Here is an 18995-nt window from a genome sequence, read left to right as displayed (position 1 = left end):
ATTAAGCTAAATACTAATTTTGACTATAAAATATTCTGTTATTAAAGTTCATAGTAAAAACACAATAAATTGTTAGCACGGTAAGATAATAAGTATTTACATACAAATTTTGAGACAGCAAAACATTTTTGAACTTAGGTAAAGAAAAACTCAAAATATCAAAATCAATATCTAAGTTATTATATAAACGACACATTCTAAAGACGGGCGCATTATTGGATACATTGTTATTAGGAACCGTAGGCAAGGCAAACAATTCGAGGTTCCGTGTTCTCTTACTGTTGGCTCTGATGGAAACATAATCCATGAGGTGTGGTGAAATGTGTTAGTTTATAAGGAAATAATATGAGGAAGCACCAGAAGTAGCAATGTGCACAAGAGAGTTATCATAAATTGCGAAGTCCCCATGAATGACACTTTAAATAGACGCCAAAATGACGTACAGTCGAAGGCAAAAATACCGATCCAGACAAATGAGTATACATACACATATTTTTAAAACTTTAGCTTAGCACCCCTGCATATAAAAATGTATGCAGGGGTGCTAAGCTAATTGTTTATCTGAATGTACGTAAAAATCACGAAATATTACCAATATACACTTCTTTAACCCTCACAAATGGCCTTTTTCCAGCCTTATTTTCCCTTTTGTCTTTAAATCCCTCGAATGCAGTCATTTAGCCACGGAACAGGGGAAACCACTCCGTGCGGGCGAAATGGCGCAATAATAAATACGTTTGGGGCGTAATGGCGGTAAAAGTGATTAGATTAGGTGGATTTTTTCTTTTCTTTGTGGATTATTATCACAACACCTATAAGTTGAGTTCTATTGTCCATTTTTGCTTTTATCCTCAGTGAGACGACAGGGAATCTATCATTTGCTTTATAACTTGGTGTGCGTATCATGAAAATTGTGGTGTTTCCATAAAAAGGGACCTTATTGTCGATGGCGCTTACGCCGCACACAGGGACCGGCCCGCTATCCCTTATCGGGGTTTTATAAGGGTATTGCATAAGGCTTAACTCACCATACCCTTTGCCAGACGAAACCCTTTGTTTTGCTTTTAAAAACCCTTATATAAAGCTACCACATTTGAGTAATCGGTAGCCCAAATACCCTTACAAACCCTTATCATCCGCTCACCAACACCTTGCATATTGCTTATAAGGGTTAGCCTTATAAAGGGCTTCCCTTTTAGCATATAAGCGTGCTAATTTAAGTCATCTACCTTGTTCATAAAGCACACATTACTTCGAATCCGAGCGATCGTCGGCGGCGACGGCGGCGTTCTTTGACTAGGCACGTATTTTCTTTCCTTTTCATACACTACCGTAGATATATACTAATCCTGTCTCTTTCACGCAAAGGGAAACCTTTATAAAAAGCGCTTAAAGATAAGGGTAACCCTTATTAAGAGCTAGCCTTATTTTTGGTTAGCTTTTCGGTAAGGGTTAGTCAAAGGTAAGGGTATGAATGGGCTTGCAGTTCAAAAGGGAAAGTCTTTCAATGTGTTAGCCGTGTTTAAGTGTCGCCCATTGAAAGGGTTCGGAGCATCGTTTATAATGGCGTAAGCGCCATCGACAATAAGGTCCCTTTTTATAGAAAATACCACAATTTATGAAAGGGCGGTGATTGTGAATGAGTTTATAATGTACCTATCCATTATTTTTGATGCGGGACAAAAAATCTACAAAAATCGGATCGCTAAGGAAAATTCACATCTGAGTGTATAAATAGTCGTATTATTGTGGCTACCTGTATGAATGTATGTAGGTTGCAGAATGGCCACATATAAATGCCACAATATCTGACAAATTTTAATTTTAACGCAACCGTATTCGGTTCTTAATGATTCAGATCATTCAGGGCTTTCTTGCGGTTTTAGCTATAAATCTGTGAAAGTGTACATATAGGGCATTTTCTATAAAAAGGGACCTTATTGTCGATGACGCTTACGCCGCACAGCTTCGCGCGGCATTGTATTTACATCGGAATATCGTTAATAATGGCGTAAGCGCCATCGACAATAAGGTCCCTTTTTATAGAAAATACCACATATAATCGCTATTGCCAGGTAATTAAATCATAAGTTTACATATACAGGGTGTTTGGTACATGACCCGTCAAAAATTTTTTGATATAGGTGGTGTCATTTCCTTACTTTCCGTCCTTGGAACCTTGGTCCTTGGAGCCACGGTTCTGGAGATACGATTTTTTAAATGTTATTCCTAAATTACCCAAAATCTGATAAAATAAGATAAGACAAGATCAGATAAGATAATATATGATAAGATAAGATAAGATAATCTGATATTCGAAGCCCCATAACTTCCCACCCAACCTTCCCCAGACAACATTAAATACAAGTCTTATAATTTTTAAGAAAAAAAAACCGACTTCAATGGGGGATGCCGTTGAAAGGTTACTTATTGTTGATGGTGCACTCCAGACAATGAAATGAAAAAGACAGCATCTTTTGCCTAACTAAAATGAGGTAAAACCACCCACGTTTCTAGTAGCATTTCGTTTCTATAAGTTTTAGCTATAAATCTGTGAAAGTGTACATATAGGGCATTTTCTATAAAAAGGGACCTTATTGTCGATGACGCTTACGCCGCACAGCTTCGCGCGGCATTGTATTTACATCGGAGTATCGTTAATAATGGCGTAAGCGCCATCGACAATAAGGTCCCTTTTTATAGAAAATACCACATATAATCGCTATTGCCAGGTAATTAAATCATAAGTTTACATATACAGGGTGTTTGGTACATGACCCGTCAAAATTTTTTTGATATAGGTGGTGTCATTTCCTTACTTTCCGTCCTTGGAACCTTGGTCCTTGGAGCCACGGTTCTGGAGATACGATTTTTTAAATGTTATTCCTAAATTACCCAAAATCTGATAAAATAAGATAAGACAAGATCAGATAAGATAATATATGATAAGATAAGATAAGATAATCTGATATTCGAAGCCCCATAACTTCCCACCCAACCTTCCCCAGACAACATTAAATACAAGTCTTATAATTTTTAAGAAAAAAAAACCGACTTCAATGGGGGATGCCGTTGAAAGGTTACTTATTGTTGATGGTGCACTCCAGACAATGAAATGAAAAAGACAGCATCTTTTGCCTAACTAAAATGAGGTAAAACCACCCACGTTTCTAGTAGCATTTCGTTTCTATAAGGGTCATAGTTCTAACCTAACCAAACCCAATGTTCTGATAGCATTTCGTTTCTGTAAGGGTCACAGTTCCAACCTAACCTAACCCACTTTTCTGATAGCAGTTCGGTTCTGTGAGGATCGCAGTTCAAAAAAAAGTCCAGGTCCAAGTTTGGGGTTGGGTCCATAACGAAGAGAATAAATCGCTAAACGTGAACTATGTGTCGTTGAAGAGTTCCATTCTGATCATCATCAGCAGTTCCACTTCATCAAATGTCACTTTTTTAAATGGAAATGCTGGATTTGTTGACGAAAATACAAAAATCACTATATGTATGCCTTTCACATTTGAGGAGTTCCCTCGATTCTTCATGGATCCCATCATCAGAACTCGAGCTTGACAAAAATGTGTCTTGAAAACCTAACTTGCTTACCAATCATAACGAAGAGGACAAATCGCCAAACGTGAACTATGCGTCGTTAAAGAGTTCCATTCTGATATTTCTGATCATCATCAGCAGCTGCACTTCATCAAATGTCACTTTTTTAAATGGAAATGCTGGATTTGTTGATGAAAATACAAAAATCACTATATGTATGCCTTTCACATTTGAGGAGTTCCCTCGATTCCTCATGGATCCCATCATCAGAACTCGAGCTTGACAAAAATGTGTCTTGAAAACCTAACTTGCTTACCAATCATAACGAAGAGGACAAATCGCCAAACGTGAACTATGCGTCATTGAAGAGTTCCGTTCTGATCATCATCAGCAGTTCCACTTCATCAAATGTCACTTTTTTATATGTAAATGCTTGATTTGTTGATGAAAATACTAAAATCACTATATGTATGCCTTTAACATTTGAGGAGTTCCCTCGATTCCTCATGGATCCCATCATCAGAACTGCGTTTTGACCAAAACGGGACCAATCTGTATATACATACTTACAATCAAAAAAAGAATTTTCAAAATCGGTCCAGAAATGACGGAGTTATGGAGTAACAAACATAAAAAAAAAAAGAAAAAAAAACATACAACCGAATTGATAACCTCCTCCTTTTGAAATCTTGAAGTCGGTTAATAAAAGTAACAACAGTAACTCCAATATCACCAGTTCAAAAAGTTCCCTCAAAGCCCCGAGAGCTCATTACGCGGCCGACTTCCGGGAGATGGCGGCACTTCCGGTGCACTCTGTGATACTTTGTTCTTTGTAATACTGAAATCAATCAAGAATTGGTATTGGATTTTCTGTGATAGTTTATTTGTTTATTATTATACATATCAGCACTTACAGATTACAGATAGTTGTTTAAATTTTTGTGTAAAAGTTATTTTACAGCTTTTTGTTCGTACCCCGACTAATATTATAAACGTGACGCCATTCTGTCTTTCTGTGTGTTACCTCTTTACGCTTAAACCGCTAAACCGATTTAGATGTAATTTCGCGACGACATTAATACTATATACAGTTAAAAGTTCCCAAAGGTTCAAAAATATGTGTACCTTAGACAATAAAGTCGTATTCACATATTTTTGAGCCATTTGTCTGGGTCTGGATCGATATTTTTGCCTTCGACTGTACATATACATATACCGGTGTGGCCTTTATCAGGAGATAGGAGCAATAAATTAAACTGTAAGCTGTACTCCTCAAACTAACCAATATTTGTTCAGCGACTTCAAAATAACTTGTTTTGATTTTTAGGGTTACTAGGACTTCGCAGTCCGTCTGTCTGTCACCAGGCTGTATCTCATGAACCGTGATAGCTAAGACAGTTGAAATTTTCACAGATGATGTATTTCTGTTGCCGCTATAACAACAATTAACAAATAATAAAAAGTACCGAACCCTCGGTGGGCGAGTCTGACTCGCACTTTTTTTTTATACCACGTCGGTGGCAATCAAGCATACGGCCCGCCTGATGGTAAGCAGTTACCGTAGCCTATGGACGCCTGCAACACCGGCGATATTACACGCGCGTTGCCGACCCTTTAAAAACCTGTACACTCCTTTTTTGAAGAACCCCATACTGTAGCCCCTCGGGAAAACCTTGGGGTTTTATTACACTTTCTAAGACGCAAGGTATTGCAAATCTTGTTATGTTTAAACCGTGACAAGCAACCTCACGATGATGTCAGCATACATTGAAATTTAAATTCTTTATTTCGAACTTGACGTCCATAGGGATATTGAAGACAATATTTATTTTTTATGTAAAATAGTAAATCTAAAGGATTCATTATTTTAAGAGGTTGTTGACCACTTGACCTTTTCTTACCACAAATACCTACAAATGTATCCATGTTTTCGCTGCCTATTTGTAACCATTACACTACTTTACAAAAACCTCAGTAAGCTGCAGTTTAAAAACAAAACACGACCGGCTGAAAGCCGCGCCTTGGTCTGACTGATTCCACAGATTACATAGACAGTTAGACACCACATTATGAAAGTTCAAAGCATGATTTCACACGTTTGTGCAAGTTAACTTTTAAATTCTAAGCCCTGAGAAACATTCAATTGTGTACAGCATTTACTTTATACTACAACAGCCTGACAATAGTTGTAGCCTGCTTATACGAGTATAATTAGCGGCAAATGAAAACTTAGTTATTGTAGTAATACATTTTAATAATAGAGATAGAGATATACTCTTTCAGTAGAAAAATAAATATAATAAATGAATGAAATAATGAATGAATGAAAAAGGTCGCAAATTTAAAAAATGTAGGCCCGATATCATGTTCATTGGATGACGATTTTATAGGGTTGACCCATATAAAATTTAAACTTTTCCTGCCGACAAAGTGGGCGCCAATAGTTATTTGTGCAACAAGAGAGGAAAGTTGGTTTTTCTTGCGAGTGTTTATTTTGAGTCCCGAGAAAGCGAAAGATTCTATAATTGAATCACGAGAGAAGCGAGTGATTCTAAGGTAGAATCTTGAGCGTAGCGAGGGACTCAAAAACACGAGATGTAAAATAACTTTGCTCTCGTGTTGCACACATAATTTTTCACCTCAGTAGTGAGAACATATTAAAGGTTAAAATGTATTTCGAATTACACAGAATAAACAGAAAAAAAAGTATTATAATATGTACGATACGATACGAGACCGGACCGGACCGGACCGTACCGTACCGTACCGTAGTATGAAGTTCATGGCCTTCACTAAATTAAAAAGCTACATTGTTTCACTCCCTGGAGTGAGGAAAGTCGCACTTTCCTCACTCCAGGGAGTGACGAAAGTAGGCTTGTTCGAGCTGCTGAGGTGAAAATTATATATTACCTATGTACATAATCTTGAATTTCGGCCGAGATTATTTGCTCCTTCTAGTTGGGGTGATCTGGGTATCCACCATTTTGTCCTCCAACAACACAACATGGCGACAATGGCTAATGGCGCCGGAAAGTGTTTTTGAAAGGAAAGGTTTCTGAGACTGTATTTTTACAGGTTTTTTTCTTAAGACGTCTATTTTGGCTTTTTAGCTTGGACTTGAGTCAATATTAAACATTAGGGTTTTTAAAACGCAATTAGGCTTATCGTTTATCCCATACGGATCCCAAATCGGAATATCTATGCGTACTGACTAAATTCGAAACGTTTTGAATACTCGTATTGTCTATGGTTTCTGATTTTTTTACAAAACGCATACTTTTTCATTATCTAATTATAGAATTGAAAAAATATGCCTAATTATTTGCGCAATATGATAAAAATGCCACAGACTTTGTGGTTTCCTAAAATATTAAATTACCTATTATTATATTAGTTATTTTTGCTAAGAAATCCATTGTAATCTGACCATAGCATTTAATTATTGTTTGACTCTGTCCTTCGTCTAGATATGTATCATCGGTAAAAGAAAAAAAACTGAAGCCTAAGTAATGAGGGCTATCGTTTTTTTGCTCACCAGTTGGCGCCTCTGTTGATGGTGGTCCAAAAGACTAAAGAACAGCTGTCAGTCATTGAAGTGACAAGTGACATTTGACATTTCGAACTATGGAAAAGACCACCATCTACACTAGCGCCCCTAGCGGCGAATCCATACGCGTTAGCCCTCATTGTACTTGTTTCATTTTAGCTTGTTTTTCCTTGAATTCTATCGATAGTTTGGAAACAATTTTTGGTCAGTAACAATGTAAAAAAAATTGAGGCCGTCTAAACTATATCTCTTTTTTTAGCATTATAAAAATTGTAAACAATTTTAACGTGTTTTAAAAAAAAGTCACTATTATACTTGAAACCAAAAGAATATAAGTGAATGCTATATAATTGTTACATATTTGCTGTGATTTATATTTCAAATGTGTTTTTCAATAAAAAGACACATCAAGATAGCATCTATTGATATTGTGTTTAGTTTGTTTTATTTTCTTGCTTAATAAATATTTTTGAGATGTGAGAAAAAGATTGTTTACCTTTTTTCTAATGCAAAAAAAAAACGAAGACATTAATGTCATAGATGTGACATGTTTCACATGGTTACAAGAACTTATCCTTTTCTTTTGGGTGATAGTACTAGTGTAAGGCAAAGATAGTATGATTCTCTTTGTCTATGTTGCGAGCGGCACAGGATCGGTCGGAGTGGCGAGCCTTGGGGGAGGCCTATGTCCAGCAGTGGACGTCTATCGGCTGACATGATGATGATGATGTTTGAAATGACAGTCCTTTGACAAACTTTAAAAATGTGGCACATGTGTTACATATGTGCCATATTTGACATATTTTTTGTGTCATTAATGTCATATTCTCATAGAAATTTGACATTAATGATGATAATTTGTCATTGCATATGCCATTCAGTTACTTTGGTCCGACTCCATACAGCAGCTCTTTTTCGGGTTAATACTAGCATAACAAAAAAATATGTATGTTCTCTCTACTTATGCCCCACTGACAGCGACTTACCAAACTATGATTTACGTAATAATATGTAATTTCACAACGTGTGTGAATAACCTTCACCTACTCACGTAAAAAGCCAAAACCACGTCTTAATTTAATAAGAAACTCCTATCACATTCTCAAAACAGCACTCCGTCGGAAGGTAATTAAGCGTAATAATTAATTTAACTAATTACAGGCTCAAGTTCCGCCATCTTGTGAAGCCGCGAAATGGAGACCGGATATTAATGGCGACTCTTTATTAATTGCGGCTTGTGAAGATATTCTGTTTTGTTAGTGTACTCCACGATTTAAAGTTTTCTGTGAGAGTTGAAAGTACCTAAAATGGGTAGGATTAGTTTTTATTTTGGATTATTTTCTGTAAAGGCCAAAGCGTTTAGGGCTCGGAACCGGTTTTATTTTAATCCCAAAATAGCTCAATATTTTACCTAAGACTGAATCATGTGTTTAGGTAACAACTTCGTATTATTAAACATCAAACATCAATCATCAAACATTTATTCAGCAAATAGGCCACAGGGGCACTTTTACATGTAAATTTTTACAAGCAATAAAATTACAAAAAACAATTACAAATATGGAATCAATAAAATATTAGATACTTTGTTAGAGATGTATCTAGTCTAAATGTCAAATTACACAAAAAAAACTAATAAAAACATACAAACAACAGACAAGTACTATTAGATTGTCCCATTAAAAATGAAATTATAAACCAAGGAACGAAAAAGGACGCAATAATACCGGTATTTTTTTGTATGAAGACAAAACCGGTTCCGAGCCTTTACAGGAAACAGAACCGAACTTTATAATAATTTTCAGGTAAGTAAAACTATTTTTAGAAAAATCGATTTTAACGTTTTTAGGTCGGCTAAACGACAGTAGAAATTAGAATATCGAACAGCATGGTATTAAGTCATAGACATAGTATAGTAGTTATATTATAGACATGACACCGAGCGACCAGGGGTAAGAGAGACATATTCATGTATTGACAGGTTAATGTATGCCAGCATAATCCTTTTTCTCTTTCACTCTTATAAATTTCGGTATTTCGCCTTCGCCTCCTACCTATGCTGCAAAAACCCGGTCGGTGATAAGGACAAAGCATGGCACTATTTTCTCCTTCCTCTTATAGGAATCGCAATAACACTATCTTTCTCTATCAATACAAGAAACATGATTTTTTGCCGTTTTTTGCGTGGAATGGATGTGCTGAGCAAAAAAATGTCAAAAACCGGCCAAGTGCGAGTCGGACTCGCCCACCGAGGGTTCCGTACTTTTTAGTATTTGTTGTTATAGCGGCAACAGAAATACATCATCTGTATGATGTATTCACAGATCACTCATGAACCGTGATAGCTATCACGGTTCATGAGATACAGCCTGCTGACAGACAGACGGACAGCGGAGTAGTAATAGGGTCACGTTTTTAACCTTTGGGTACGGAACCCTAAAAATGTGGGCAAAGTTGGCGATACTGACGGTAGCCCTTCTTAAAACAACTCAAAGCACTCAGCATATTTCAATTCAATTGACTTTCCACCGAAATTACAAAATGGAACGTGAATCAACATCCCAATTGGTTATCAATTTCCGTGGCTGAAACAATTGCCCACATTAATTATTAAGGCCGTTGGATATTGTAATGGGGCGGACAAAGGGTCGCGGAGGTACTAAAGGGCGGAATATTTGGCTCCCTCTGACGATAAGACAAGCCCCAAGCAAAATAACTTTCAAACGCTTACTTCATAAGCACCTTCTAGAACAGGCCTAATAGGAAATTATTATATTAGTAGACAGTACGGGAGTTGGAAGGGGCAGACCTCGGCGGACTTTCTCTGATCAGATCGGGGAAATCCTGAAGAAAGGCCAGATCAAGAGCACCCTAAACCGGCGAGCGTGTACGAGGAATGTTATGAAAGTGAAGGAAGCGAAAGAGGTATGTCAGGATCGTAGCAAGTGGAACTCCGTGGTCTCTGCCTACCCCTCCGGGAAATAGGCGTGATTATATGTATGTATGTATGTATGTTAGTAGTATATTAGTGAATCGGACTACTAGGTTGATATTGGCGGTCAGCGGGAAAGTAAAAATAATACCTAGTTATTTACGATACACGAGCCAAATCCGCAACGAGTGGCGAATTTTAAGACACGAGTGTCTTAAATCGAGACGAGTTGTGAATTACCTACGAATATCGTACGTTTTACAAAAATTTTTGGCTCAGTTAAGCAATGTGCTTATTATAGCACAGGGTGTCGTCATGGAGCACCATGCAGATGTACTGTAAAAGTAATTACATTGCGTCTTACAAACATCTACAAAAAAATTGGTATTTTACCCAATTTTTTACAAATACATATGCAATGAGGGCTACCGCGTTTAGTTTCGCCGCTAGGGGCGCTAGTGTAGATATAGGTCTTTCAAAATGTCTAATGCATAGAAGTTTGGGGGGTTTCAAGCTTTTTTATCGGGAATTTTCACTCCTTATTTATAATAGATATATGTAGCTCAACAAATGTTAGTGGTTGAAAAAAGTAACTAAAATATATGCAAAATTAAACAGGTTGATAAAATGACACATTTAGACGTTAAAAAGGAAAACTTTTATTTCAAAAACATAAAATAAACATAAACGTTAAAATACATTTGTGTATAGAACGTATTAATTTTATAAAAATAAGCATAGAAGAATTTTGAGATCTGTTTTTCTGGACCTACATCTACAGTGGCGGCAACTGGTGAGCACAAAAACGATAGCCCTCATTCAACTTTACATTGCCGCGTAGTCTGGAGCAGGACTACGCGGCACGAAGCCGCGAACGCGAGTGTGGAGTCGATTTCGCTGATTAGCGAACTAGACTCCACGCTCGCGTTCGCGGCTTCTCGCCGCGATTCGCTCACGAGTGTAGAGGGCCCTTGTGACTTATAAAAGCGTAATGGCGTTTTCTCATTCTTTCGCAGACGTTCACCGTAAGACGTTCATGAAACATGCAGTAAGGATATTAACGCCTCATCCACACTATCCGACTCCGCGCCAATTCGCCGCGATCAATTATTCACGGTTACGGATACCGTTTTGGCAAACGGGGGATAGTGTGGATGCGGTTTTAGTTATTTTATTCTATTAATTTTGTAGTCTAAGCTGACTGTTCACCGATTTTTTTTAGGAAATTGAAGTTTGTGGTGGCATTTCCACGCAGTCCACAGTTCCACACTGTTAATTTATACTTCTTTATAAACTAGGAGGATATAACCAAACGGAGTAGCGTTCCCCTCTGTCGAAAATAGTCGGCCAATGGTCATACACAATGTATGGACTGACGTTTATCTGACATGGCTATTTTGACGTTACGCATACAGTGTACGTTCCCTTCCCCCGCAAAAATTTGTAGACTTTTTTATACAGAAAATTACAGACTTGATCCTTTGACATTTTCTGCAGTAATACAGTCAGCAGCATGATTGCAGCAGTATTGCAGCTTGATATTACTGCCGACGATGTCTCCGCCCGGAATTGTGACATTTGGGGCAGCAATGTCGTGCCGCAATACTGCAGTAGTAGTGCTAGACTTATATTGACCGGGATATAGCCCGTGATTTCCTTATGTACTGTTTTTGAGCTCCCGATATTTCGACGCAGTTACATGCATCTTGTTCACGGGTGATTGATGATAGCGGGTGGGTGTCTGCGTCGAAATATCGGGAGCTCAAAAACTGCACAAAAGGTAATCACGGTCCATATCCCGGTCAATGTAAGTCTAGTGAAACTAACCGTGAATCATTCAAAACTCATAGTGCTGGTGCAGTCTGAATTAGACATTTTTGGATATTAAAATATTAGGTTACTTTACTAAAAACCGGCCAAGTGCGAGTCAGACTCGCGTTCCAAGGGTTCCGTATGTTACACAATTTAAACAATGTATTTTTTATGTGAAATGTCTTTAAAAAACCCGTAGGGGTCGGATCAAAAACTAAGTAATTAAGTCCGACTAACGCTTGACTGCACATTTCTAATAGGTTTTCCTGTGATCTGTAATGATCTATTTTGTGTATTTTTTCAAAATTTTTGACCCAGTAGTTTCGGAAATAAAGGGGGGGAATGGTAATTTTTCCCTATTTTCTTGAATAACTTCTAAACTATTTATCTTAAATTATAAAAAATATATATTTAAGATTCTCACAATGAGCTCTTTCATTTGATATGTAACATGATATAGTTTGAAAAACTTTATTTTTTAATTTTCTCATTTACCCCCCAAAAGTGGCCCCCATGTTTAAAATTCATTTTTTTACGTTACATGTCCGTCTTTGGGTCGCAAACTTACATATATATATATACCAAATTTCAACTTAATTGGCCCATTCGTTTCGGAGAAAATAGGTTGTGACAGACGGACAGACAGACAGACAGACAAACAGACGCACGAGTGACCCTATAAGGGTTTCGTTTTTTCCTTTTGAGGTACGGAACCCTAAAAATATCGAATTTATTATGTACCAAGTTTAAACGTAAAAGATAAAGAAAAAATACGATCACTATAAATCCTAAGAATTAAGAAATTAACTATAAATAAAACTAAACCTAAACTAACCTATAAAAACTAAACGAACAACCCACCCCACATCGCTCCCGGCGAAAAGGTGCCCATTACGCTAGCCGCGTTTCCGCGTTGAATCGCGACGGACAACCTCTGCCCTAGGAACGACCCGGAGCGGGGGTCGAGACCCCTCTCCCTTTACTAAAAAGTAAAAACTAAAAATGTTAACTTTAGCGGGATAAAATCAATTTTCTAATAACTGTGTATAGCCGCCAAGTAGGCGCCAATGCCAAGCACACGAGTCGCTAAACTTCAAATTCGGGTAAATCCATCTGTCAGATTACGCGATTTTGGTATTAAGAAAAGGTAATAGGGTAGATATTTGCTGAGAGGGTCGAATGGATTTACCCGAGCGACACAAATATTGTCTTATTCGTCAACGTTTCGCCGCCATAACTTTCAAATGTCAATGTCAAATCGTACGGATACGCGGGAAAGTAGGACAGGCAAACTATTAGTTTATGGTTATATGACTAGATTGCTAGTAGCAAAGATAGATATAATTCCGTAATAGATAGATACAGTCTAAGGAAAAAACGTGCCTCGAAAATCAAGAAAATTTGATTCTCGTTCAGAGGGCGCTACTAGTTTTGGCCTACAGTCGAATAGATGGCGTTGACGGTTTCGTTTGTTATTTAACAATTTTAACGCATATCAGTGAAAGAACATGGGTCAAAATCATAAAAATAATTAATGCAAATAAAAATAAAAACATTTATCTATATTTAAATACATTCTATCGTATTTTTATAAATCTTCATTTTTAGTTTTAAAGTGTGTCGACAGATGGCAGTGAATTTACTGGGGTTACACAATTTACTATGACAGTACCGCTCTAGTATAAGTTACTCTATGCCAGTAGGAATTCCTATTCGTGAGTCACACCATAGAGTATTGACAATGGAATAAATTACTAAGTTAGGGTCGTTACATAAATCCTCATCAACGCCGGCTAGGTTTATAACTCGTTGACGTTTTGATTAAATTGTCAATGAGGGCTGCCGCGTTTAATTTCGCCGCTAGGGGCGCTAGTGTAGATGGAGGTCTTTCAAAATGTCAAATGCATAGAAGTTTTGGGGGTTTCAAGCTTTATTAATTTACACTCCTTATTCATAATTGTGGTAAATCTTTGTCCATCTTTGATTAATCATGGTAAACAATGTAGTATAGCTCAATAAATGTTAGTGGTTTAAAAAACCGGCCAAGTGCGAGTCGGACTTGCGCACCGAGGGTTCCATACTTTTTAATATTTGTTGTTATAGCGGCAACAGAAATACATCATCATCATCATCTGTGAAAATTTTAACTGCCTAGCTATCACGGTTCATGAGATACAGCCTGGTGACAGACAGACGGACAGACGGACAGCGGAGTATTAGTAATAGGGTCCCGTTTTTACCCTTTGGGTACGGAACCGAAAAAATGGCACATTTAGACGTTAAAATACCTTTGTTTATATTAGCACATATTGATTTTATAAAAATAAGCATAAAAGAATTTTGAGATCTGTTTTTCTGGACCTACATCTACATAATAATAAGTTTTTGGCAAAAATTAAATTTTTGGTACAAGCTTTTATCGCTGACTGTACTTTTATTTCCACAGGCAACGAATACTCATCGAGACAATTCTAAAAACCCCAAACACAATTAGTTTGCGTTGTTTCATCACAGAGTTCCTATGGCCACCTCCTGTCTCCATCATCATATCAGCTCAATGGTACCATAATATTGCATTGTCATCCGATTTACATATGTATGCAAATTTTCAGCTTCATCGGAAACCGGGAAGTGGGTCAAATATAACTTGCAAGATTTGACCCTTACAAACATGTTACATACATATTACATACATACTTACATAGGTACATTGCAAGTTAAATAAAAGCTTGTAAAAATAACTCATGATTAAGTAGGTACATTGACAAATTACAGTACAGTCCTCGAAAAGCTCAAAAGATCTTCAAAATCTTTTAAATTAAATCTGAAGTACTTTTTAAATGTAAACGGCGTTTTTAAACTCGCAAATTTTCCACTCGTTTACCCACGCATGTGTGAACGCAGCTTAAAAAGAAGTCCACAATATTCCAGCGGCGCCGGGGGGTTGCGTTAAAAATTAATATTTAATTACTCGTTCGCGTGCTGAATGCGATACGCGTACTGTATGAATACTTATGGAGGAACAAGTATTTTGTACTGGGTATAAATACTTGGTAAATACTAGTAGATGTGTTTGTAAACTTGAGTTTTGTAATGATTATTGTAAGTTTAAATAATCATGATATAGCGCGTGTGAAATAAATTGTAAGTTTAAATCAATATACTTAGCCCCCTTTTTGACATCCCTAGGATACCTATTAACGCCGTCGTAATTATCGTATTAAAATTATTAAAATATTAATAATCATAAATGAAAAAAAAAATGACATGCAAAACTTCTACTCGCTCTATTATTTATACCACGTCGGTGACAAACAAGCATACGGCCCGCCTGATGGTTAGCAGTCACCGTAGCCTATGGATGCCTGCAACACCAGAGATATTACATGCGCGTTGCCGACCCTTTAAAACCTGTACACTCCTTTTTTGAAGAACCCCATACTGTAGCCCCTCGGGAAAACCTCGGCAGGGATTTTCTTTGTAATTACATACTCGTATGTTTACAGATGTAGCGCATTAGCTATTTATGCAACAAATGCGGAAAGTGTATGATTTCCGACTAGTGTATAAAGGAATACGAGTCGGAAATCATCTTTACTCACGTGTATCATACAATGTTTTACTATGTATTGTGCGAGTAAATAAAAAAACATATCATCGCAAATAAGTTTAATTATTAAAAAATTTAAAAACTAGTGCCGAAAAGTGCTCTTTTCCGCGCTAGTGCGAGAAAGTAGCACCATATGTACTGTAAAAAAAAATTGAAAATAAAAAGCACTAGTGCGGAAAAGTAGTACTTTCCGCATGATATGGCTCCGTAGGAAACGCACTTTTTGAGCACATGCATTGTAAAATTGTTTTCCATCGTATTTTCTCGGAAACGTTCGTATTTGTCATGCTACTTCAGTCAACCTCAGTACTTTTTGTACCGAGTCTGACTGAAATAGCAAGACACGGTCGTACATTTCCGTGAAAATACGATGGAAAATAATTATGCACAACATCTGTACGTTAGTCACGTTAGTAGTTTAGATATATGGGGCAAGGGACCTTATTGTCGATGGCGCTTACGCCGCACAGCGTCGCGCGGCATTGTATTTATATCAAAGATAGATATAACTCCGTAATAGATGGATACAGTCTAAGGAAAAAACGTGCCTCAAAAATCAAGAAAATTTGATTCTCGTTCAGAGGGCGCTACTAGCTTTGGCCTACAGTCGTATAGATGGCGTTGACGGTTTCGTTTGTTATTTAACAATTTTAACGCATATCAGTGAAAGAACATGGGTCAACATCATAAAAATAATTAATGCAAATAAAAAAAATCATTTATCCATATTTAAATACATTCTATCGTATTTTTATAAATCTTCATTTTTAGTTTTAAAGTGTGTCGACAGATGGCAGTGAATTTACTGGGGTTACAAAATTTACTATGACAGTATCGCTCTAGTATAAGTTACTCTATGATTTATATCGGAGCATCGTTTATAATGTCGTAAGCGCCATCGACAAAAAGGTCCCTTTTTATAGGAAATACCACATATGTAGGTATGTTACGTAAATATTCATTGCCAAGTTTAATGTCCAGGCTAGATTGTCCGATAGCTGGACACTGGCATAGTCTGCATGTTAATATTTAAACTTAATTTTAGCATTGACATTTAAATTTATTTTTGCGCATAATGAATTACTATTAATTTTTAATCTTAATTTTAGTATTATTATTATTTTATCAGAATTTAATCAATCTATTATTATTAGTACCAGTATCCATTATTATGATCAATCTATTAAATTTAAATGTCAAGATTTATTTATTATTAATTTTAACATAATTTTAATTTTAATAATTTTAATTTTATAATTTTATTTTAATTCTTATTATAATTGCAACTGTTGTCTTATTGTGTTATGCTTATTATGTATATGGACCAATGTTGTCTGCAATAAATGATAAATAAATAAATTAATGTAATGTAAGCATGTCGTTTTAAAATGATACCGTAACTTTGATTGTATGAGAGCGGCTTTTGGGCTGCGGGTTCTTGTGACTGTTAAGTACTAGTTACAATTATACTCGTCTCATATATCCGTACTTTGTACCTCAAGTATTTTATACTCCTAGTATACACTACCTCTCCACTAACCTTTCCTAGTATCAATTTCACTCACCAACTGAATTATTAAGTCTTATTCATTTATAAATAAGTCTGAAATTCGTTTGTCTCGGCAAATATCAATATGGACGAAATTTCGAAGAAGCTAATTACAAAGGAATAAGCGATTAATTAATTGATCGATATCTACTTCCGTGTTTCGTTATTTGAGAACTTGAGTTGGTGAAACAGAAAAACCGGACAAGTGCGAGTCGGACTCGCCCACCGAGGGTTGCGTACTTTTTTTGTATTTGTTGTTATAGCGGCAACAGAAATACATCATCTGTGAAAATATCAGCTGTCTAGCTATCACGGTTGATGAGATACAGCCTGGTGACAGACAGACAGACGGACAGAGGAGTCTTAGTAATAGGGTCCCATTTTTAGCTTTTGGGTACGGAACCCTAAAAAGTAAAAATCATATATTCATTTAAATACAATTTGTAATTGTAGGATTACTGTCAAATAGGATCCCTTATCCTATAAAAGTCTAATTGCGGCCTTAGTAAATATTAAAAAAGATATTCTGCAAAAAACTGGACTTTCATCTTTCTTTCGTCAACGAATACTTTTGTAAATCACTTCCTTATCCTACGCAATAATAAACATTGAAACATCAACTTGCTTCACTGTTGCTCTGCAAAATGTTGGTTTAACAGCTATTTAACACTACCTATCCAAATGTCAATAACACACGTGATTAATTTATCTATATACATGTTATAGTAACTGTGATAACAGATCTAGTGATCATGAACAATCCTTTGCCATCGTATTTTCTCGGAAACTATCGTATTTGTCATGCTACTTCAGTAAACCTCAGTACTTTTTGTACTGAGACTGGCTGAAACATCACGCGTTCGTGCGTTTCCGTGAAAATACGATAGTATAGGATTATTCAGTGCATCTGTGTGTATATTTGCACACTATGCAATTTTCACATTGAATGCGGATCCGCTTGGCACTACGGTGTGCGAAAGGAATATCGCCATACGCGTGCATAGCGTGGAGCAGTCTCGCTCACACACATTTGAACGGCGTGCATATCCGCATTATTAGCCAACTTTACTGTCCTTATTGAAATTTATTGAATTTTATAAAAATTTAAGAAGTTTACTAAACTTTTTCGGTCGGAGTGGCGAGCCTTGGGGGAGGCCTATGTCCAGCAGTGGACGTCTATCGGCTGACATGATGATGGTGATGATGACTAAACTTTTTATTCTAGAGACCTTAGCCCAATATAAAACTCTTTTAGCTAAACTTTTTTTAAGTCCCCTAAAGTTCTGAGTGCAGTGATTACTCGGTCCAACCCAAGATTATGGTTACAAAAGTTTAAAATAGTCCCAGGGGACACAAAAACCCACGAAAAGGTTTTTTTAAGCTGCGGTCTGCTTATAACGCCACCCGCGATCGACTGCGTGCCGTGACGTCACGATGAGGGACTGACACACTGCCCGACACGAGTGCCTGGAGCCCTACCGAAAAAAATGAAAATCTAAACGGTCAAGCAGACCGGAGACAGCTTAAACTCTTCTTCCCCTCCCCAAGACCTCTAAAAAGCACGATCCATTACTTTTTCTAAACTTATTCTACCATTCCAGAGACCTAAGCCGTAACGAGCTGACGGCGATCAGTCGACGAACCTTCCGCGGTCTCTCGGCTCTCAAAAGTTTACACTTGGATGGAAACCAGCTCAAATGCATCGACGAAAAGGCGCTGGAAAACTTGAAAAGCCTCGAAGTACTGTAAGTTGAAGGTTTGCTTACTTTTTCATAGTAATTAGACGAGCTGATAGCCATTAGTGCCTTCCGCGGTCTCTCGGCCCTCAAAAGTCTACATCTAGATGGAAACAAGCTTGTCTAAAAATATTCTTGTGTAAGTAACTTTAAATAATTTCACGGTATAGACTCACTTGTTTTAGTCACTCGCGCGACATGTTTCGGAGAGCCTAGGTCTCCTTTCTCAAGCACTAATAGTGCGAGCAGCGTTCACGACG

At 37.0% G+C, this 18995-nt stretch overlaps 1 protein-coding gene across 2 annotated transcripts in view; it reads left to right on the top strand.

Annotated features, from left to right (window-relative positions):
- LOC134752113 (protein slit) overlaps nucleotides 1-18995 on the top strand; it is a 197640-nt gene that overhangs the window by 148267 nt on the left and 30378 nt on the right. For both annotated transcript variants that reach the window (XM_063687682.1, XM_063687681.1), the window contains one exon: nucleotides 18601-18744. In XM_063687682.1, the coding sequence (XP_063543752.1) occupies nucleotides 18601-18744 (144 nt within the window). The remainder of the gene's footprint in view (nucleotides 1-18600; nucleotides 18745-18995) is intronic.

Source organism: Cydia strobilella, chromosome 24 (genome assembly GCF_947568885.1).
Source record: "Cydia strobilella chromosome 24, ilCydStro3.1, whole genome shotgun sequence".
Lineage (NCBI taxonomy): Eukaryota > Metazoa > Arthropoda > Insecta > Lepidoptera > Tortricidae > Cydia > Cydia strobilella.
This window is presented reverse-complemented; position numbering and strand designations above follow the sequence as displayed.